General features: G+C 41.3%; 1 protein-coding gene across 1 annotated transcript in view; it reads right to left on the reverse strand.

Annotated features, from left to right (window-relative positions):
• The window catches only part of fndc1 (fibronectin type III domain containing 1), a 181549-nt gene that overhangs the window by 105471 nt on the left and 53935 nt on the right, over nucleotides 1-22143 (reverse strand). Inside the window, exons 8-14 of the mRNA XM_055149766.1 lie at nucleotides 21674-21781; nucleotides 18187-18375; nucleotides 13221-13321; nucleotides 10622-11555; nucleotides 7522-7637; nucleotides 5805-5916; nucleotides 5343-5702 (exon numbers count right to left, since the gene is read on the reverse strand). Coding sequence (XP_055005741.1) covers nucleotides 5343-5702; nucleotides 5805-5916; nucleotides 7522-7637; nucleotides 10622-11555; nucleotides 13221-13321; nucleotides 18187-18375; nucleotides 21674-21781 — 1920 coding nt within the window. The remainder of the gene's footprint in view (nucleotides 1-5342; nucleotides 5703-5804; nucleotides 5917-7521; nucleotides 7638-10621; nucleotides 11556-13220; nucleotides 13322-18186; nucleotides 18376-21673; nucleotides 21782-22143) is intronic.

The following is a 22143-nucleotide window of genomic DNA, read 5'->3' on the forward strand; positions in this document are numbered from 1 at the left end:
ACAGTCTGAACCACACAGACTGGATTTTTGTCAAATACGACCCAGGTCAATTAGGCTACGTTCAGACTGCAGGGCTTAACGCTCAATTCGGATTTTTTTGTGAAATCCGATGTTTCTGCGAGGTCGTTCACATTTCCAATTAAATGCGACTTGTATGTGTGACTCCAGTGTGAACATTAAACGGCCCGAAAGTGTCCCACATGTGACACTGGAGACACGACGACGTCAACCGCAGCGAGCGTCTCTGTGTTTACGGAAGTTGTCCAAACATGGACGCAGCATTGAGCACCTGGAGATTTTAAAGTTCCTCTCGTACCGGAGCCAGAACATGAACAACTTACTTGTTTTAAGGAGGAGATTGAGAAGGAGAAGGACGAGGTTTTTGGCCGTGGTGTTTTGAAAGGAACGTGTGGATGTGGAGACGGAGCCAAGAGTGGTGAGTGGTGATGTGCTTCACTTCAGTGACACGGAGTTCATTAACAATTTTCGCCTACTTCAGCGCAGAATAGTGACGTTTGTGGCTTGTCGGATTCATGCGCTTTGGCCGTTCACACTGAAGTCGCATGTCAAAAGATCAGATATGTATCGGTTTTCAGGACCACATATCCAAGTGTCCTGGGTCACATTTGAAAAAAATCTGATCTGTGTCGTTCAGACTGTCATTAAAAGATCAGATACAGGTCACATAGGGGCCAAAAAATCGGATTTGGGTCACTTCAAGCTGCAGTGTGAACGTAGCCATAGATACGTGCTCCTAAAACCAACTTGTACTTGTCTGTTGGAACTTCTAAATGCTCCTGATGTACTTTTTAATATTGCTTATTTATTGTCGTTTTTATCTCTGTTAATCGTTGGGCCTTGAGGAACACATAATCGTTCTGTCATGTGTTTCTCTCGCATGTTCGAATGACAAATAAAGAACCTTGAACCTTGAATTAGTGACGCTGTCGTGCACAGATTACCCCACGACGTCTTTATTTTTTGTGTCCATTCACACGAGAGAAGCAGTGTCAGTAAACTACATGTTTTTACGCACTTTACTCCGAAATGTTGGACTGATAAACACACCGAAACAAAGCAAGAACCTTTGAATTCAGTTTGTTTTATGTTGTTTAGTTTTTAATTGAGCAAAAACAAAGCTGGATTTAGAGTTTAGTCCGTGGAGAATAAATATTGTTGATTTAATTTGTATTTGGACCTAATATTTAAAATAAAAGACGTTTTCAATCACTAAAAGCTTCAATTTACAGACGTTTGCACAGGACTAGAATAACCTGAAGACCTTTGAGTTTGGAGAATTACAGAAGGTAAAATTTGGGGGAATTTTTACATGGAAAATTCACACGGGACTAGAAACACAGATGACGTTCGTAATTATTACAATTTACCAGGGAAACCCACGAGAATAGGGCTTTAAAAATGAGAAAAACAGAACTAGTTCATTTAAAACAGTTTGCAGTGGTCAGTGTTGGGGAGTAACAGATTACATGTACTGGAGTTACGTAATCAGAGTACAAATTATGAGTAACTGTATTCAGTTACAGTTACTGTTTCAATGAGTAGTAATTGGATTACGGTTACTTTGTTGAAATAAATGGATTACACGGCGGTTTTCCTGTTTTCACATTTTGGGCTACATCCCTTTTTATTTTTATTTTTTATTTTTTTGGTAATTCCACTCATTGCCGGACACTAAACCAGGTCTAAAACCAGGTTTAAACTAGATCTAAACCAGGTCTAAACCAGGACTAAACCAGGTCTAAAAAAGGACTAAACCAGGTCTAAAACCAGGTCTAAAACAGGACTAAACCAGGTTTAAACTAGGGCTAAATCAGGTCTAAACCAGGTCTAAAACAGGACTAAACCAGGTCTAAAACCAGGTCTAAAACAGGTCTACTAAACCAGGTTCTAAAACTAAACCAGGGCTAAACTAAACCAGGTCTAAACAGGAAACCAGGTCTAAACCAGGTCTAAACCAGGTCTAAACTAGGGCTAAAATCAGGTCTAAAACCAGGTCTAAAACCAGGTCTAAAACCAGGTCTAAAAAGGTCTAAACCAGGTCTAAAACCAGGTCTAAAACAGGACTAAACCAGGACTAAAACCAGGTCTAAACCAGGTCTAAAACCAGGTCTAAACCAGGTCTAAAACCAGGTCTAAACCAGGTCTAAAACCAGGTCTAAAACAGGACTAAACCAGGTTTAAACTAGGGCTAAATCAGCTCTAAAACAGGACGGTTAAGGAAAGTCTGGGCTTATTTTCTTTTAGCAGAGAAAACATCTTATGTGAAGATTTCCGAGTCTTTGCTTCTCTACAGAAAATCAAGTAATCCCAAGTATTTAGATTACATTACTCACTTCAAGTAATTGAATGGATTACGTTACAAACTACATTTTGGGGTGTGTAATCTGTAATCTGTAGGGGATTACATTTTAAATCACCTTCCCAACACTGGCAGTGGTGCAACAGTTATGCATTACAAGCATTCACACCATGAGTTTATCAGCGCTTTTTGAGGCCAGTTGCAGTAAATCTAACCCCAACTAGCATGCCAGCCACGCACTTCCTGATTAACAGACAATAAAACACTGTACAATTATAATTTTCCTGCTTATACAATATATCTATACTGAGGCAAGACCATGGATCTATAACAGGGGTGGGCAAACGTTTCGGCTCGGGGGGCCACAAAGGGTTTTAAAATTCTGTTCAATGTGCGTCTTCAGAGCCAAAACTCAACAACGACGAAACGCAAGGAGGGAACAGTAACAGCGTGCCAGTCTGCGAGCGTGTTACATCTGATCTGGTGAGCATTGTTTCTAACGAGTCAGGACAGTCAGTATCTCAGTTACGATCGTGTTTTTAGTCATGGTGCATGTATACGCACTGTCTTGGTTACTGCGATGTAAAGTTGAGTGCGAGTGCGTCCAAAAGGCAAATTACTTCTGAAATACTCTCTGGGGCACCATCTAGTTGTCGCCATTACCATATTTTCTTTAGCCTACTTCCCTAAACTGACCAAAACGCGCAATTGCAACACTCCCCTGTTCGAGTCTGGGCCCAACAGAATGTTAACAAGCCCGTCCCAAACTCCACCCAAAGACGTGCTCTCTCACGTTTTAAGACGCTCCATGCAGTAAGACTTTGTAACACTGCGTCTATGACTTTTTTTTGCCTTTGTTTGTTAACCTATTCAAGCAAGAAACAGTGCAGCCTTATGTCTTGAACACTTCTGCTTCAGCTCCCGGGAGTTTGGGCCCAGAAAGAATTGACAGGGCATCGACAACTTTCACAAAGGTCGAATTTTGTAGGGATTCATTTCTATTTTCACAACATAAACTTTTTAAGCAGAGCAGCTCTCACTCTGATTGGTCCAAACGCTCCACGCCATGTTCATTACAGACGTCACACGGGTGGGAGGAGCTCGGCTGTACTGAGGAGGTAAATGCGTAAGGGAAAATGTTTTTTGGGCCCATGTGCCAGTGAGCACAGGCCACTGAAAACAATACAGCACCATCTTGGATTCATCCTCCAGATTTTATTACAGTTCTATGGGCAAGACATATTATTAAAGCAGCACCAGCTCACGTCCCTGCTGCTGTGGTTTGATGGTTTCACATAGACACTCCATTCAAACCCCTCACTCCACTGTGCCCCATCACAAACCCCAGAGCAGAGCTGTCAGTCTGCGGGAAAGGCAGGAAACAGAACAGTTTGGGTCTTCACAAAGAATCAAATAGGAGGATATTGAACCGTTTGTGTGGTTTGCTCACCACAAAGTGGCCGTGGTATGTGGAGTTAGGCAATACTGGTGGTGAATGTTGGTGCTGATAGTGAAAAATTTGCTGGATCATATATTGGTTTGATGATATCAGTTCAACCGATATCCTGGTTTGGCCTTTAAATGGATGTAATAAGATCAAGAATGTCTCATAATGTTTGTATTTTTATTCACACAAAGGTCTTAAATAACAGTTGCAACACAATTGGAGCTCTGTTGTAATAAGTTAACTGTGTTTTAATGGAAATAAATGCCATTTTCCATCCCTACACTGGTATTAAGTTAGTATCGGGTGCTGGCAGATACTTAAAAGTAAAAATATTGATGGATACAGTACTCGATCAGTATAGCTCTAAAGCCGGGCGTACACTGTGCGATTTTTGGCCCTTGAGACAATTTTTTTCATTTCTTTGTTTTTGGGATTTGGCCGAGTTTTAGCTTAATCGTGTGTCATGCTTCGTGTAGTAACACGGGGTAAAGAGAACTGATTAATACCTCACGACCAGCTCCTGATCGGCAATTGGAGGTTGCAAGAATATCAAACCTGTTTGAAATCCAGTCGCCTCTCGTGAGGGTTTCGCTCTGTTGAAGTAATTTGCATAGTGTTTTAAACCCTGCAATTTGGTCGTACAGTTTGAGCTGGGACTGAGTGAAACGATCGAAAATAACACACAATGTACGTCCAGCATCAATGCTACCAGTGTTATTCACAACAAAACCACAGGTCGTGGCTTAACAAAGACTTATATATGACTTTATATAAGTGATTATGTTTGAACCATATCAAATCGATTTGATCGCAAGTGCACTGTATCAACATCTTTATGGTAACGTGGCCTATGTATCGAGGTTTGTATCATATTGGCAACTTCTTAATGATGCCCAGCTTTAATCGGCATGGACCAATATTGATTTATATATATATATATATATATATATATATATATATATATATATATATATATATATATATAGGGCTCAAGGAAGAGCTGGAGAGAGCCTGGAAAGTAAAGGCATCAGTGGTGCCTGTGGTGATCGGAGCACTCGGGGCTGTAACCCCCAAACTGGAAGAGTGGCTACAACAGATACCGGGAAAAACAACGGACATCTCAGTCCAGAAAAGTGCAGTACTGGGAACAGCAAAGATACTGCGCAGAACTCTCAAGCTCCCAGGCCTCTGGTAGAGGACCCGAGCTCAATGAGGGTGAGAGACCAACCACCGTGGAAGGTGAGAAACACATTTTATATATATATATATATATATATATATTATATATATTTTTTTTTTTTTTTTTTTTTTTTGGGGGGGGGGGGGGGGGCAATAACAGCATCGACTAATACCCTTTTTTTTGGTGCTGCCCTAGTCTCTGTGTGTCCATGTGTCATTCCCAGTTTGTTTTCAGTGTATCAGATGTGTCTTTTTTAACAGATTGATGAGGAACAATGGAAACAGAAGAGTTATATGGCTCAATGTTGACACAAACATGTAACAAATATTTTATATCCAAGATAAATATATTATTTTTTCAAGTCAGTTAGTGTGCAGAAGGTGTTTTTGCTGTACCTTCGATGGGGTAACAGTCCAGTATTCCTTCTTCATCCACCTCGGGGTGTCCGTATTGATCGGTTTTGGAGTAGGTTCCTGGTGGACATGTTGGGAATGGAGGAGAGGTCCACTCTGTTGTAGGAGCTACAGTTGTAGTTGTAGTTGTAGTAGGAGCTGGGGTTGTTGTAGTAGTAGTGGTGGTAGTTGTAGTAGTAGTAGTAGTAGTAGTAGTTTTGCGTTTGGGTACATCCAGGCCCAGTAAAGGTTTCCCTCCCAACGTGAGCATCTTGTCTTTGGGGTTGACCACAGGACGACTGTCTCTGCCGTGTCCAAACAGAGCCACGCCGTCCTCGTTCACCAGAGGACTGCCTGCCATGTCTGGAGACACAAAGAACAATGTAAGAAACAGACTAAATACAATGAAGCAGAAAAAAATTGGCTCTCAGTACAGTTGATCTAATAAAAATACAAAAACCCGACCAAATATGGTGCGGCCGTCGTCTCCCAGCACCACTCTCCTGGGCTTGCCCTGTGAGTCCTGAAGAACCTGTCCTTCTGAGTTCATGAGCAGACCTCTCTCCAAGTCCACCAGCTGAAATAAGACAAGGAGACAATTGATAGTTTGCAGAGACACCGCGCTGGGGATGTTCTACAATCTTTTGTTTTCATTACTAGCTTAAAAACTACCACATTTTTACATTCTGTACAGCGTCCTTTTTGTATTTTAGTATAAAGCTTTGTGTTTAAAGGAAAAATATCGGCCTATCCTGGAGAGTTAAGGTTGATAGTCGATATTTGGATTTTGACACTACCTCTAATGGTTAGTATGCTCAGAGCGTCAAAGAAACTTCTTAAACTTCTTAAATATAGCATTTTCAAAACAATAAAAGGTAACGTGGTGATTCAAATATGTTATGTGTTTGTAGTTAATACCCCATCGAAGTGTAATACCCCGTCTAGGACTGAATGATCTATCGATTTGGACCGAAAATCGCGATTTCAAACAACATGATTTTGGGAGTGTCATAGCCGCGTTTTTAAAGGGCGAAGTTTAGTTTTGCGTCGACTCAACGTACACTGCCACTGTCCTCTTGTCACCGTGTTTTTGAGGCTACGTCTACATTGAAAGCGAATCACAGAATCACCGTATCAGAAACGATTTGCGTCCAGACACATCGTTTCTGTGTCCGCAAGCCTTCCCTATCCACAAAGCTTTGAGCAAATTTGTTTATGTTTTACAGAAACAAAACTTAAAACCGCATGTCTAATTTGTTTAACACTGAGCGCTCAAAAAACAGTTCGCTATTGTGCGCTGATGCGGTTCAGCTTCTGTCGGACTAAAGGACACGACTCAGTGGAATATGAGTGTTCTTTCTGTGACAGAGGGGTGTTCTGCTGATGGTGAGTCTGTTCTGTGCTTCTATTGCATTGGAGATGGTTCATGTTAAACTTTTCAGAGATTATACATCTGCAGCTCGTACACACAGACTGTATATATGAATGGACATATATTCTAGCCTCTTAGCGTTTTGGCGGTGAAATACTTCGCGGCGCACAGACCTACATCAGCGTATCAGCGTTTTCAAGCGTCCACACAGTTCCGCTTCAGATCTGTACTCAGATGAATTCGTGGGAGCTGGCGGCACCAGATCGTTCCGTCTCTGGAGCTGTTTTCAATCGAATTAGTGTGGACGAACACTGCATCCACAACGAAAACGACTCGAATACGTACGAGTGTGGACGGGGCCTGATTTATGGGTTATGGAACCATCTCCAACGCGATAGAAACACATTACAGACTCACCATCATCAGCACATCCTCTGTCACAGAAAAGAACACTCATATTCCACTGAGTCGTGTCCTTTAGTCCGACAGAAGCTGAACGGAGCTGTTTTTATCAGCATTTATAGTTTATGCAAATGAAAAACGTGTAAAATTGTAAAACGTAAACAAATGTGCGCAAACGGTCCAGCGGCAAATCATCGGTGCAGGACTCTGGTATGATGTAAGTTTCTGTGATGTTTGCAAATGTTCACGTGCACTAAAACTTTCGCAAATCTTTTCGAAAATCACAATATCTGCAAAAAAATCACAATTAATTTTCTTTCTTAAATCGTTCAGCCCTAACCCCGTCTTTTCTATTCTCATCGAAACACAGCCTCTGATTGTTCGTACACGATTTTACTCAATCCTTACCCATTTGATCCCATCCGGCCCTGTGATATACCTCTGACCGTTCACTTTACTCGACTCGTCCAACGTCACAGGCTCTTTATCCTCAGCTGTTGTCAGGTTTGGTCGTCCATTTTTGTCTAATCCATCAACACAAACAAAAACACTTAACAATGAATAAATCAGAAATACACATCTTGAGGCCCTGTACCTGCCTGCATCAAATTAGAAAGCATTTTATCATCCAGGTGTCTTTAGCTTTAACGTCATGCAACATCTACGCTCCACTCTGCTCTGTTCTGAAAAGTGTTTATAAACTGATGGTGGTGAATAAGTAAGTAAGGAATAATTCTGCAAACTAGTTCTGTTTTTCGCATTTTAAGCACCTTTAATGACTAAACAATACACAACTTAAAGGTCCTATATTCGACTTTTTACCATGTATTTATCTTAAGATAAGATAAGATAATCCTTTATTGTCTCCCATGGGAGAAATTTGTCTTGGGACAGGGGGTAACATGTTTTATCAAAAAACAGGACACAACACAACACAAAGCAGCACACAATAAACAAACACCATAAAATATAAATAACAGGCAACCTGCAGTTTATTATTTTTGCACCATTGTAGTAATTATGCATCCCTAAGCCTATGTGCAGTTTTAGTTATTTATATGCACCCTAAGCCTTTTTTGCTAGTTATTATAAATTGATTGCACATTCCTAAGGATTATTGCACAGTTTAATTATTGCACGTTTAAATAGTGCATATATTTAGCCTATTAATTAGCACATTCCCTAAGCCTATGTGCAGTTTTAGTAATTAATTTATTGCACATTCCCCCTATGTGCAGCCATTTATTATGTGCAGTTTTATTTATATTATTCCCTAAGCCTATGTGCAGTTTTTAGTTATAATTATTGCACATTCCCTAAGCCTATGTGCTAGTTTTTTAGTTATAATTATTCCTAGCAAATATTGCTATGTTAATAATTGATTAAGCAAGCACATTCCCTCAATCCGCTCTGTGCAAAATGTGCAATTCATTTGGTGAATAATTAATGCATAAGGTAAGAGAGGAATAACTTTGGACACTGCAAACAGTTTGTGCAGTTTATATTATTGCACATTCCTAAGCCTATGTGCAGTTTTAATTTGCACACAAACCTGCATCCTATGTGCAGTTTTAGAGTTATAATTATGCTATTTCCCTGCCTATTGTGCATTAACTAGTAACTGTTTGCACATTGTCTTAACAACCTAAGTTTGAGCACAATTAAGCTTATGTATTTATTTTACAATTTTATCCTAATAAAAAGTGTTTATAACAATTTTAAGGTTTTTTTGTCTCAATTCCGCATTTCCAAAAATTTGCAAATATTATTGTGGTGACATAATTAGGATGCTCTTGTGCATAAAATAAGAGACTGAACATAAGTTAACTGGAAACTGCAAAACTTTAAAGGGGTTTATAACTCTTACATCTATTGTGAGTTTTTTTTGCAAACAGACCTTGATGTTTTGGCACACACAACACCCTGCATCTTAGGCAAGGTGGAGTTCTTATCTCAAACTGAAAACACAGTTCTGTTCTACCTCGTGATGTGGTAAAACAAGAAGTGCTCCATTGTTTTTAGTAATTAAGTAAGTATATATATAGTGCTTATACCACAGTTTTCACAAAGACATCATTATTCAGTCACAAGAAGCAGTGAGCATTATTCATCACACAGTAAGAAGTGTCTTGCCTAAGGCACTGAGCAGCCCCTGTGGCACCTGTGTGGAAAAGCCTAAGGGCAACCACACTGAGCTTCTGAGATCTGACAGGATCAGACTTTGATAAACTGGTATGGCCACATTTTAAACTCCACAAACCTTCACTGGAATTATTTGGATAATTTCAGCCCTGGAACTGCAGATCTCTACTGAACAGAAGGTAAAAGGTGAAAAGTCCATTTGAAAATTACAACTACATTGCATCACAAGGTGGAACAGAGCATTTTGAGCTTTTGAAGATGTAGACAGACTAATAATAAAGGGTTACTAAAACATGTGAATGAAACAAAACACAACTCCAGGCTTTTTTTTTTTTTTTGATAAGGTAACAACATTATAATGTGGTTTAAATCTCATGAGAGTCAATTTTGTGTAATATAGAACCTTTAAGATGAACTACCGTATTTTTCGGACAATAAGTCACACTTTTTTCATGGTTTGAATGGTCCTGCGACTCTGATGCTACTTATATATTAAAATTTTCACACTGACAACCACGAAAGGGCGCTCTAGGCTTTTGTGCTACTCCTGTACCACTGTCACTTTACTCTACTGCGCATGTCTCTTTCAGAAAGAGCTGCTGTCCTGCTGCAAGTAGTGAAATATGCAGCTGAAAACGATAATCGAGCAGCAGAAAGAAAGTTTGGAGCGAGACAGAAACTTGTGAGAGACTGGTGGAAAGCAGGGATGGAGAACACAGCTTCACGAGAACTGGGAGGATGCACCATGAAACTTTCCTGGAAGTGATTGGATGGATTGATAAAGTCTGGACTTCAGTGACACCGAAACCATCCTGTCGGGATTCAGAAAGACCCGAATAATTCTAACTGGACCTGAAGCTGAGTCTGACGACAGCTACACAGCGACGCTCTGTTTACCTCTGGAGTTCGAGGAGTTGCTCAGAAGTGACACCGAGGATGAAGAATTGAATGGATTTAGTGATTTGGAGTGAGATGGAGAGTTTGTTAAACTTGTTCTGTTCTGTTGTTTATGTTATAGTTTATCTGAAGAACTGTTCATATGTGACGTTAACAGTCTGTTGTTCTCTGTTCTATTGTTATTACTAGAACTTGACTTTCAAGACGTAATGTGGGCTCCTGGTCTCTGATTTTTACAAAATAAATTTCCTCCAAAAAGTGAGACTTATAGTCCGGTGTGACTTATAGGTGTTTTTTTTCTTATACATTATGCATTCTTTGGCTGGTGCAATTTATACTCCGGAGCGACTTATAATCCGAAAAACATGGTAGTTCTGTTTTTCATGTTTTAACACAGTAAAAATCAGGTACAGCACCTTTAATGAACCAATACGCAGTTAAACGTGTTACAATTTACACATGAACTTACCGTTTCCACTGCCTGGCTTGTACACGCCTCCGCCGTTGACTGGCTTTCCTCGTATCGGGTACCGCGTCCTCCCTCCCGGCACTCTTACGCCCTCTCCGGGAGAAGTTCCACCGGCGGGCACCAACCCACCCGTCCTGGTTAGGGAATTCCCGTTGACATTGTTACTATCAGAGCTGGTCAAAGCTGGTTTTGCGTCGGTTTGTGCCGGTTTAACAGAAAATCTACTCCCAAATTGTCTATTTTGCAAAAGAGAAGATCGTATTCTACCATTGCTTCCTGTGTTTGGTCTTCTTAATGTTGACGATGGAACTGTCCTACTGTTGCTTCCTTCTTCGCCGTCAGTGTTTTTACTCTGAGTTTCTGGATTTTTTCGATCAGATTTCTCGTTATTTTCTTCGCCGTCGTCCCTTTCGTGGCTTTCGTTGTCCGTAACTTCGGAATTTGTACGTCCGTTCGAATGGGTAGAGCTTGTTGAGGTAGTCTGTTGCCTTGTTGTTTCGCTAATTCCTTTATTTACAAAAGGCTTTACCGGTTCAATCCCGATATTATTTTTAAAAGATTCCGATTTGGGAACGTTTTTATTTTCTTCGTTTGCTGGTCTTGTCTCCTGAATTATAGACACGCCTGCCGCGCCTGTTGCCCCTGAAACTCGAGTTGGCATACCTCTTGAAATCGGTCTCGCCGCTCCGACGGATGAAGAATTTGTCCTTGATGGCGAAGTTCTCGAATCCTGTCTAGAACTCGAAACAGAAGTTGTTGATTTCGCAGATGATCCGAATCTATGCGGGAATCGGGTCGCTAGCCAGGGGTATTTTTCCAAAAGTGATGAGCTAATTCTTCCCTGAGCTCGTGAGCCAGTTCTTTCGCTTTCGGTAATTTGCGTCCTGGAATTTGAAATTGGTTTCTCATGATTTTCTTCATTTTGATTTGTTGCCTGTTTGGAATTGTCATTTGAATTTTCCGATTTTGAAGATTCTGAAACTGAAGAGTGCGTTCTGGATTGTAAAGCTGACTTTTCTCCTTCTGAAATGTGAGTGTTAGAGCTTGAAGTTTCAAGTTTTTCGCTATCACGGTCTTGACCAAAATTTTGTCTAGAATTTTTCGTATTATCTAATTCGTCAGATTTCGAAATAGAGGAGCTACTATGAATTCTGGATTGTGAAGAAGTCCTTTCCCCTTGCGTCCTGGGGTTTGACGTTTCGTATTTTTTGCTGTCACTTTCTCTGTCATAATTTCTCGAATTTGAATTTTCAGTATCATCTGATTTCGCCGAATCCGTATTTGAGGACCTGCTGTTCGTTCTGGGTTGTGAAACACTCTTTTCCACTTGAGTCCTGGAGTTTGACGTTTCATAACTTTTGCCACCGCTGTCAACATTTCTGTGATTTTTGGCGTTTCTTATATGCTCTATGTCTACTTTCGTCGATTCCGAAATAGCTTTTGAACTTGAACCTGAATCCACTTTACCTCGGGCGTATCTGTCATCGCCTCTTTCTCCGTTGTTCCTTGAGACATGCCTGGAATTTTCATCTGATTTCGAATACCTTTCTGCATTTGAACCAGACCGAGAACTGTCGACCGGTTTCACGTTCGTCAAACCCTCCGACCCGCTTTGCGAACCGGAACTAGTTTTCGATATCGTAGTGCCGCTTTGCAACGTTTCCTGCGCGTTCGCCGGTTTCTCGACGTACAAACCGTCCGAAGTCTCTTGCCGACTTAAAACAGAAACTCCTCTTGTTGGATCATTTCCCTTTAAACTACTGTCTTTATTACTAAACCCATTTTGTACGTTACTTTGACCCCTGCTTGGGAAATTCGCACTGGACAGCACTGGATTGTACCCATTTCTAGACAAATTACCTCTAAACGAAAAGTTAGGATTCCTTCGATTAAGACCGTACCTTGACGCAAACCCACCTGCACCTCTTACCGTACCACCCCTGCTCGAAATCGCCGTCTTTTCTGGCTGCGAATTACTCTGTATCGATACACCATATACATTTTTATTACTATCTGGAACCGCAGTAGTCGTAGTAGTAGCAGCAGTCGTCGTTGTAGTAGTAGTAGGAGGAGTTGTAGTAGTTTTAACGTGTGAACTACGGGGGACGAATTCAGTTTTTGAAGAGAGGTTTGTTGTCGAACCAGGTTTTTGGTGAACTCTGATCGTTATAGGCCTCCGTTTTACCGGTTTGGCTTTTTTCGTCGGCGATGGCGTCAGGATTTTTAAACTCGGCGTCTCCGTTGTCAAAGCTTCTCGCTCGTCTTCAAAAACGTCGTTATTCTCCGTCGTCGTCGTTTCCTCGACTGGGGGTGTAGTCGTGGGCTTTGTAGTAGTAGTAGTTGTAGTAGTAGTTGTTGGTTTGACTGTAGTTGTAGTAGTTGTAGTAGTAGTAGTAGTTGTAGTAGTAGTTGGAGGTGTAGTTTGCTTTATTTTCCCTCTAGGTCGATTTCTAACAGACCCTCGAACCGAAAAAATGTTATGGTAGGATCTCGTTTGGGACAGAGGCCGACGCACCGGAGGAGTTCGTTGAGTCGTAGAAGTAGTAGTAGGAGTAGTAGTAGGTATTGTAGTAGTAGTAGCAGTAGTGGTAGTAGGCGCCGGTGTCGTCTCGAAATCGGGGTCTTCGTAATCGGTGTCTTGTTCTATTGGAGCTGGGGTGGTTCTTCTGACTTCGATCTTTTTCGAGACTGTGCGGCTGGCTGGAAAGAGAAGAGACGAGAGAAGATTAGTTCGTAAAGCTGCACTGTCAGTGTTGGGAGTAACGCGTTTTAAAAGTAACAAATTACTGTAATACATTGCTTTTTGCTGTATTGCAGTAAAGTTACGGCGTTGCAAGGACAAAAAAAGGTCATATTTTACTCGGTACAAATGTCAGTCACGTGCGTCACAATGCTTTTTTAACCCGGACTGAAGTGGTGGGTTTTTTCGTTTTTCTTCATACAAATTCGCTAAAATTCGCTAAAATAAAACGCCGTCGCTACGGTGACGAATGTCTGGACGGGCCCGGAGGTGCGCCAGTGTAGACCGTTGGGTGACCGCGGGTGAAAGGACCAACGCAGGACTCCACGCTCCACGGGGCAAAGAGAAGCTGGTTCAGTCCTTGGTTTAGTCCTGGTACAGTCCTGGTTTAGTCCTGGTTTAGTCCTAGTTTAGTCCTGGTTTAGTCCTGGTTTAGACCTGGTCCAGTCCTGGTTTAGTCCTGGTTCAGTTCTGGTTTAGTCCTGGTTTAGTCCTAGTTTAGTCCTGGTTCAGTCCAGGGTCAGTCCAGGTTCAGTCCTGGTTCAGTCCTGGTTTAGACCTGGTTTAGTCCTGTTTCAGTTCTGTTTCAGTTATGGTTTAGTCCTGGTTTCGACATGGTTTAGTCCTGGTTTAGTTCTGGCTTAGACCTGGTTTAGTCCTGGTTTAGTCCTGGTTTAGACCTGGTTTAGTCCTGGTTTAGTCCTAGTTTAGTCCTGGTTCAGTCCAGGGTCAGTCCAGGTTCAGTCCTGGTTCAGTCCTGGTTTAGACATGGTTTAGTCCTGTTTCAGTTCTGTTTCAGTTATGGTTTAGTCCTGGTTTAGACATGGTTTAGTCCTGGTTTAGACCTGGTTTAGTCCTGGTTAAATCCTGGTTTAGATTTGGTTTAGTCTTGGTTCAGTTCTGTTTCAGTTCTGGTTTAGTCCTGGTTTAGACCTGGTTTAGTCCTGGTTAAATCCTGGTTTAGATTTGGTTTAGTCCTGGTTCAGTTCTGTTTCAGTTCTGGTTTAGTCCTGGTTTAGACCTGGGGTCTGTTTAGTCTGGTTTCTGGTTTAAGTTTCTGGTTTAGTCCTGGTTCAGTTCTGTTTCAGTTCTGGTTTAGTCCTAGTTTAGACCTGCTTTAAACCTGCTTTAGACCTGGTTTAGTCTTGGTTCAGTTCTGGTTTAGTCTTGGCTTAGTCCTAGTTTAGTCCTGGTTTAGACCTGGTCCAGTCCTGGTTCAGCTCTGGTTTAGACCTGGTTTAGAGTTGGTTCAGTTCTCCGAGTTCAGTCCTTATTTCAGTCCTGGCTCAGATCTGGTTTAGTCCTGGTTCAGTCCATATATTTCCGGCATTTTCACTCACGTTATTTTGTTGAGAGAAACTTAAAGTGCTGCAATAGTCGTGTAATGTTTTACATTTTAAACACAGTAATATTTTAATGTAACAAATTACTTTGAAATGACAGTAACAAGTCATGAATAACACATTACAGTTTTGAAGTAACTTGCCCAACAGTGTGCGTTGTGTAACTTTTTGGTTGGGGTTTGTCTCTGCTCTGCTTCGAATGTTCCACAGTGTGACATTAAACATCTCTACCTTATATTTATCCAATTACAGGTGATTTTACAGCTCAAAAATACCAGAAAAACAGACATTCTGACTGTGAGCGGGGTCGCCTCTCCACGGATCTGACCTGTAACTTAGCTTGGTTTTGGTCTCCATGAAGATAGAAAGGTTTAATGCCGTACTGTGGAACATTCCAGACAGAACAATAACGTCTCCACGAAGAAAAGCATCTAAAGGAACGTCCACCAAAAAAAAAAAAAGAAAAAAAAGTTAACTAGCAAAATGAGTTGTGTAAATGGATTGGAAGATTTTTTTTTTTAAATATTTGAAGATATTTGAGCGACTCTGCGGTTTGTGGCGTGTATATATTTATAATACGTTAATGACAGGGCGTAGGTTCAGTCCTGGTCCAGTCCTGGTCCAGTCCTGGTCCAGTACTGGTGTAGTCCTGGCGATCGGCTCGGCGGTTGCGGTGTGTATATATTTATGCTAATGACACTGGTTTAGTCCTGCTTTAGACCTGGTTTAGTCCTGATTTAGACCTGGTCCAGTCATGGTTTAGTCCTGGTTTAGACCTGGTTTAGACCTGGTCCAGTCCTGCTTAAGTCCTGGTCTAGTCCTGGTTCAATGCTGGTTCAGTTCTGGTGTAGTCCTGGTGTAGTCCTGGTTTAGACCTGGCCCAGTCCTGGTTTTGACCTGGCCCAGTCCTGGTTAAGTCCTGGTTTAAACCTGGTTTACTCCTGGTTTAGTTTGGGTTCAGTCCTGGTCCAGTCCTGGTGTAGTCCTGGTCCAGTCCTGGTTTAGTCTTGGTTTAGTCCTGGTTCAGTCCTGGCTCAGTGCTGGTTTAGTCCTGGTTTAGACCTGGTCCAGTCCTGGTGTAATCCTAGTTTAGTCCTGGTTTAGACCTGATTTAGACCGGGTTTAGTCCTGGTTCAATGCCGGTTCAGTCCTGGTGTAGTTCTGGTTTAGACCTGGTTCAGTCCTGGTCCGGTCCTGGTTTAGTCCTGGTTTAAACCTGGTTTAAACCTGGTTTAGTCCTGGTTTAGTCTTGGTTTAGTCCTGGTTTAAACCTGGTTTAAACCTGGTTTAGTCTTGGTTTAGTCCTGGTTTAGTCCTGGTTTAGTCTGGTTTAGTCCTGGTTTAGTCCTGGTTTAGTCTTGGTTTAGTCCTGGTTTAAACCTGGTTTAAACCTGGTTTAGTCCTTGGTTTAGTCCTGGTTTAGTCCTGGTTTAGTCTTGGTTTAGTCCTGGTTTAAACCTGGTTTAAACCTGGTTTAGTCTTGGTTTAGTCCTGGTTTAGTCCTTAGTCCTGGTTTAGTCCTGGTTTAGTCCTTGGTTTAGTCCTGGTTTAAACCTGGTTTTAAACCTGGTTTAGTCCTGGTTTAAGTCCTGGTTTAGTCCTGGTTTAGTCTTGGTTTAGTCCTGGTTTAGTCCTGGTTTAAACCTGGTTTAGACTGGTTTGTCCTGGTTTAGTCCTGGTTTAGTCCTGGTTTAGTCCTGGTTTAGTCCTGGTTTAGTCTGGTTTAGTCTGGTTTAGTCCTGGTTTAAACCTGGTTTAGACTTGGTTTAGTCCTGGTTTAAGTCCTGGTTTAAACCTGGTTTAGTCCTGGTTTAGTCCTGGTTTAGTCCTGGTTTAGTCCTGAACTCATTCAGCCAACAGCAACAATTCAAAACGTCATTTCGGCAAAAGTGAACAGAAATCCGTCCGTGTGTCCATGTTTCTCGTTAAACCATTAAACAGTTACAGATTTCAGATAAAATGTTTTGAATAAAATCAAAAAATATGACCATGGAAATCCGTAGGGCTGAAAGATTAGATTTATGAATTATGATTCGATAAAAGGATTCTGTTCAAAGTTCATGTTTAAAACACTTCCAAAAGAATTGACAAAAGGACTGTAATACGAGCGGACAAAATAATACAAGAATCACATTTCGGCGCATGATTTTACTGATCTAAACTTCAGGATTTGCTGTTTATCCGCAGAAAAATACAGAATTGTTTGTTGATTGTGCAGGAAATTATGGTACTTCGAAAATTGCAGGATTTGTGATTTGCTAATTGCGTCCATTCAAACTGTGATTTTGATTTGATTACAACAAATCTTCCAGTCCTTGAAACGCCAAACAATGATTTCAGTCGGTTACAACAGTTGACACACAAACTTAGACTTAGACAAACTGTTGCTCCACAAGGAAATTAAACCATGTATCATTCGTTCATTCCGTTTTCAAAGTAAAACCAAAAATAAGACAAAACTAAACAAAAAAACAACAAAAAAAACAGTTATTTTCTTAGTTATTTCTCTCCAAATCCAAAATGACAAAACAAACTAACTAAAAAAAAAAAAAAAAGTCCAGTCCTGGTCTGGTCACGGTCTTAGTCCCAGTCTCAATCACGGTCTGGTCCCGGTCTGGTCCCGGCCTCAGTCCTGGCCTCAGTCCTGGTCTCAGTCCTGATCTGGTTTAGTGTTGGTTTAGCACTGGTATCAGTCTTGGCTTAGTCCAGGTTTAGACCTGGTTCAGTCCTGGTTTATTCTTGGTTCAGTCCTGGTTCAGTCCTGGTTTAGTCCTGGTTTAGACCTGGCTAAGTCCTGTTTTAGTCCTGCTTTAGACCTGGTTAAGTTCTGGTTTACACCTCGTCCAGTCCTAGTGTAGTCCTGGTTTAGACCTGGTCCAGTCGTGGTGTAGTCCTGGTTAAGTCCTGGTTCAGTCCTGGTTTAGTCCTGGTTTAGACCTGGCTAAGTCCTGGTACAATCCTGTGTTAGACCTGGTTAAGTCCTGGTTTAGACCTGGTCCAGTCCTGTTTTAGTCCTGCTTTAGACCTGGTTAAGTTCTGGTTTACACCTGGTCCAGTCCTAGTGTAGTCCTGGTCCAGTCCTGATATAGTCCTGGCGATCGGCTCTGCGGTTGCGGCGTGTACATATTTATAATCCATTAATGACACGGCGTAGGTTCAGTCCTTGTTCAGTCCTGGTCCAGTCCTGGTTTAGTCCTGGTTTAGTCCTGGACTATTGGGCTCTCGGACTAATGGGCTGTAAGGTTAACAGGTCCGGGCGGGTGCGAGTCTCCAAAAATGAACCCGTGCCGGACTCTGACCCACAGTAACAATGTTTTATTTCAACTTATTCTGTAAAAAGTTACATACTGCGGCTTTAATAGTATTTAGTTTTCAAAATGTTGCATCTCGCTGTTATTTCCAAACACATTTTCCCAATTAAATAGACTTGAAATCCCAAAATCCCCCTCCTCCCCGGGGTGTGTTCCAGCCCGCGCACTCACATCCCGGCATGGCCACGCTGAAGGCTTTGCTCTGCGGGCCCAGGCCTCGGCGGTTGGCTGCTCGGATCTTGAAGATGTATCGGTCTCCGGGGGTCAGACCGTCCACCGTGGCCGAGGAGGTGCTGCCCGAGTACGTCAGGCTCTTCATCCCAAACGGCTTCATGGCGGGAGCGTAGGACAGCGTGTACTCTGCAGGGACAATTTAAAGACATTAAAATAGGGGTTTATTTTACATTTTATCTCAATGTGACTGCACGGTTCAGAAAGTTTTCGACTGGATAAAACCACAACACTGAGCCTCTGCCTTCCAAAGTTGTACTGTATATTAAAATGTAATATTATAACCTCACAATTCACTTAATGTCGTTTAGTTTTTCGTAATTCCCTTTTTACTTGTTGTAACACTTCTACACTTAAGCGGCTACAACGTCTGCAAGGTTTTTAATCAATTAATCAATCAAATTTTATTTATAGAGCACTTTTCCTACAAAAAAAAATGCAACACAAAGCGCTTAACATTGATTAAAAACAATTATCTTTTTTACTACTAACTATCTGGAATCTGGAAACTTATACTAACTGTCTGGAACGAGTACACAAAGAAAAAAAGAATCAGCACATACAACAAAAAACACAGTACAGACATAACGACAAGACTAGAAAACGGGGAGGACAGGGAACTGGAGTCGACCCCAAAATATAAACAGGCAGAATCCAGATTCTGCAGCCAGGGGGCGCTAGATACAACAGAGCAGCTCGCCAATTCTGGGTGGGGCAAAAGCTACGATAGATAAGATTTTAGCAGGAGTGAACATGCGAACACGTATTGCACCAGTGTTATCTTCAGTGCACTGGCTTTCTGGTCTGTGTTGATTTTAAAATCTTTAAATGGACAGGCGCCCCAGTACATCAGTGACGTACTGCGCCCCTACACCTCAGGCTGCACCCTCCGGTCCTCAGGTCAAACCCTTTTGATGGTCCTAAAGACCTGATTTAAAACTAAAGGGGACGTGTGATTTCAAGCTGTGGCCTCCAAATTATGGAATATCTTACTCCTAGCCCCTGTGAGGCAGACTCTAGTACAGGTGTGTCAAACATACGGCCCAGGGGTTGAATCCGGCCCTCCAACACCTTTAATCTGGCCCTCGGCTGATTTTCTACTAAAATATTTTAATTATATTTTCTATTAAAATTTATCACAGCAGCGTCTCCAGCGTCTCTGTACGTGGCCCCTCCCACCAGAGCAGCACAAATGAAGACTTGTCTCTTTCCAAACGCTCTTAAAGGACGATCGTTTTGACTGTTGACCGTGACACCCTCATCAGAAAAATGTCCAAAATGAGAAAAGTAGAGCCGAGTGCAGGATTTTTCAAGAAAAATTGATTTAGTCCTATTTGAACACAAGTTAATGTTAAAAGATTGTGTTGAAATTGCATTTTTCTTAAGGTTTCAGGTCATAATATTTTGTAAAATCAATCAATCAATCAAACTTTATTTGTATAGCACTTTTCATACATGTAGCACAAAGTGCTTCACATGCAACAGAAAAAATTCAATACATGAATTAACCCCCCCCATATATACAACAATTTAAACAGAAACATAAAAACTAAAAATCTAATAAACATGAAGCTCTTAAAAGTTATAGTAAAAATGAAAATGTACAGCTAAAATCAGATGGAGACTAATTAAAATAGTAATGATAATTTAATTTAAAACAACTATAATAATAACAATAATAATGATAATTTAAGTTAAAACAGGTAAAAGTTTCAGTTAAAAGCTAAATTAAAAAGATATGTTTTAAGTTTACTTTTAAAAATCTGAACACTCACAGTGGACCTCAGATCCTCAGGTCGACTGTTCCACAGACGGGGCCATAAAAGCTAAAAGACGCCTCACCGTGGGTTTTAATTTGAACTCTTGGGACAGTTAAAAGAAAACTAAAAGAAAGAGTTCATCAATTACAAAAGATCTCTGTAATAGATTTGCGTTTCTCTGCACAAATATTTGAACTTATTGCTATTTTTAGGGGATATACGCCATAAGTTTTCTGATCCGGCCCCTTTGGGATCAGAGTGGGTTGGATACGGCCCCAGGACCAAAATGAGTTTGACACCCCTGTTCTAGTCCAATACTACTTCAATACAAGGTTCTCCTCATTACCTACAAGTCCCTCCATAACTTGGTCCATCTCTGTCTCACTGACTTCCTCCGGTCAGAACTGTCCCACTCACCAGCCTCAGATCAGCCAACACAGCACCGGACCCTCCCTCTGAAACTCACTCCCACAATCCATCAGGAAGTTGGATTCACTGCAGTGATTCCCCCGTTTTCTACAGTATCACTTTTTAATGTGTTTGTAAAGCGTCTTTGAGTGTCCAAAAAAACGCTATATAAGTCCAATGTATTATTATCAGACACTGCTTTCCTCTGTATATTGTATATTTATATTTTGTATATTTGTTCTTTGCACTGTAAAGCACTTTGTGATTTTTTTTTTAATCTGTGAAAGGTTCAATATAAACTAGAAAAGCAGTCAGAGAGCGCAGACCTCCGCCAAAGACTACCCCCATTTTTTATATAAATTGGGATAAATTCAGTCTTCTGGATCAGATCCGGATCAGCCTTTGGAATATGAAAGAGGATCCCATTGTCCATCCCTGAGTCAAATTTCATGGGGTTTGGTCAATAATTAACAATTAATATTGAGAAACAAAATTTTTGGCCCCATTTACCACAATGTTAACTAAAATTTCAAAGTGATCCAGAATCCAGGATTTCTTCCGGATCACCCCCAAAATGAAATCAGTTCTTCCTTTTCACATTTCCAACAAATCCTGAAAATTTCATCAAAATCGGTCCATAACTTTTTGAGTTATGTTGCTAACAGACAAACAAACAAACAAACAAACAGACAAACGCCGGCAAAAACATAACCTCTTTGGCGGAGGTAATAAAGACTTACTTACTCACTTACTTACAAGAGACCGAGGGGCGGCAGTCATTCTGAATGTGTCTTAATTTCTTTTTGTTTGTTTTTGTCCACCATCAGATAAAAGGGAGGTGAGCTCATGGGCTGTAACCCACTTATTTTCACTCAAATCAGCCATTCTGGGAAGTATCAGGACCAGCGTGTGCTCCACAAATACAAACATAACCCAAGAACTCACACTCTTAATCAAATTTTTAAGGAATTGCCAAAACCCAACAAATGTTTAATCTACTATCTACTAAATCATCCCTCCATATGTATCCTTATTTTTACTTCCAGGCAGTTTTTGAAATCTGATGTTCCTTTTATAATGAAGAAGACCTGACAGACGCCAAAACTCTCTCAGCTTCTCAGAAAGTCCAGATATTTGTCTCCGCTCCAAAGAGGTCAGACACAGACTCAAGTTGAAAACGGGGGCTCATTTTCGTCAAGTGTTTCTGTATTCATAAGAGATTAAAAACGACCATTTGTGATTTGTGTAACGGGTACAACCTCGTATCCTCCCGTTGGGTTCATCCGGAGGGTCCCATGTCGCGATGACGGCCGTTCCTTTCCCTCGCAGCGGCTTCACCTCAAAGTTTTCAGGCGGCCCAGATGGAGCTAGCAGACAAGAAAAGTTCAAGTTAAACAAAAACACTGGCGGAATGCTCAGAAAGCTTCCAGTATCAACATAAAAAAAAACGAGGAAATCGCTCCTAAACTATGTAAAAACAGTAGACGTTTGGTGCCAGGATTCTTCAAACGTGGAAAACGCTGCCATATATTTGAGGAAGTACCCACTCGAAACCATATGGGAGAGCGAGACGCGCAGTAAATCCAATCTGTTAAATGAAGCGGAGGTATTTTTGGGCTGCGATTGCCGTGGAGACAAAGCCAAAATTCAGATATCGCAAAGGCTTTCATGTGGTAAGAGGCGGAGGAGTGGTGACAGTCGGGTTACGCCACGCAGAAATCAGAGTGGA

The sequence above is a fragment of the Boleophthalmus pectinirostris genome, unplaced genomic scaffold (assembly GCF_026225935.1).
Source record: "Boleophthalmus pectinirostris isolate CB_2022bp ecotype Guang Dong unplaced genomic scaffold, ASM2622593v1 HiC_scaffold_13, whole genome shotgun sequence".
NCBI lineage: Eukaryota > Metazoa > Chordata > Actinopteri > Gobiiformes > Gobiidae > Boleophthalmus > Boleophthalmus pectinirostris.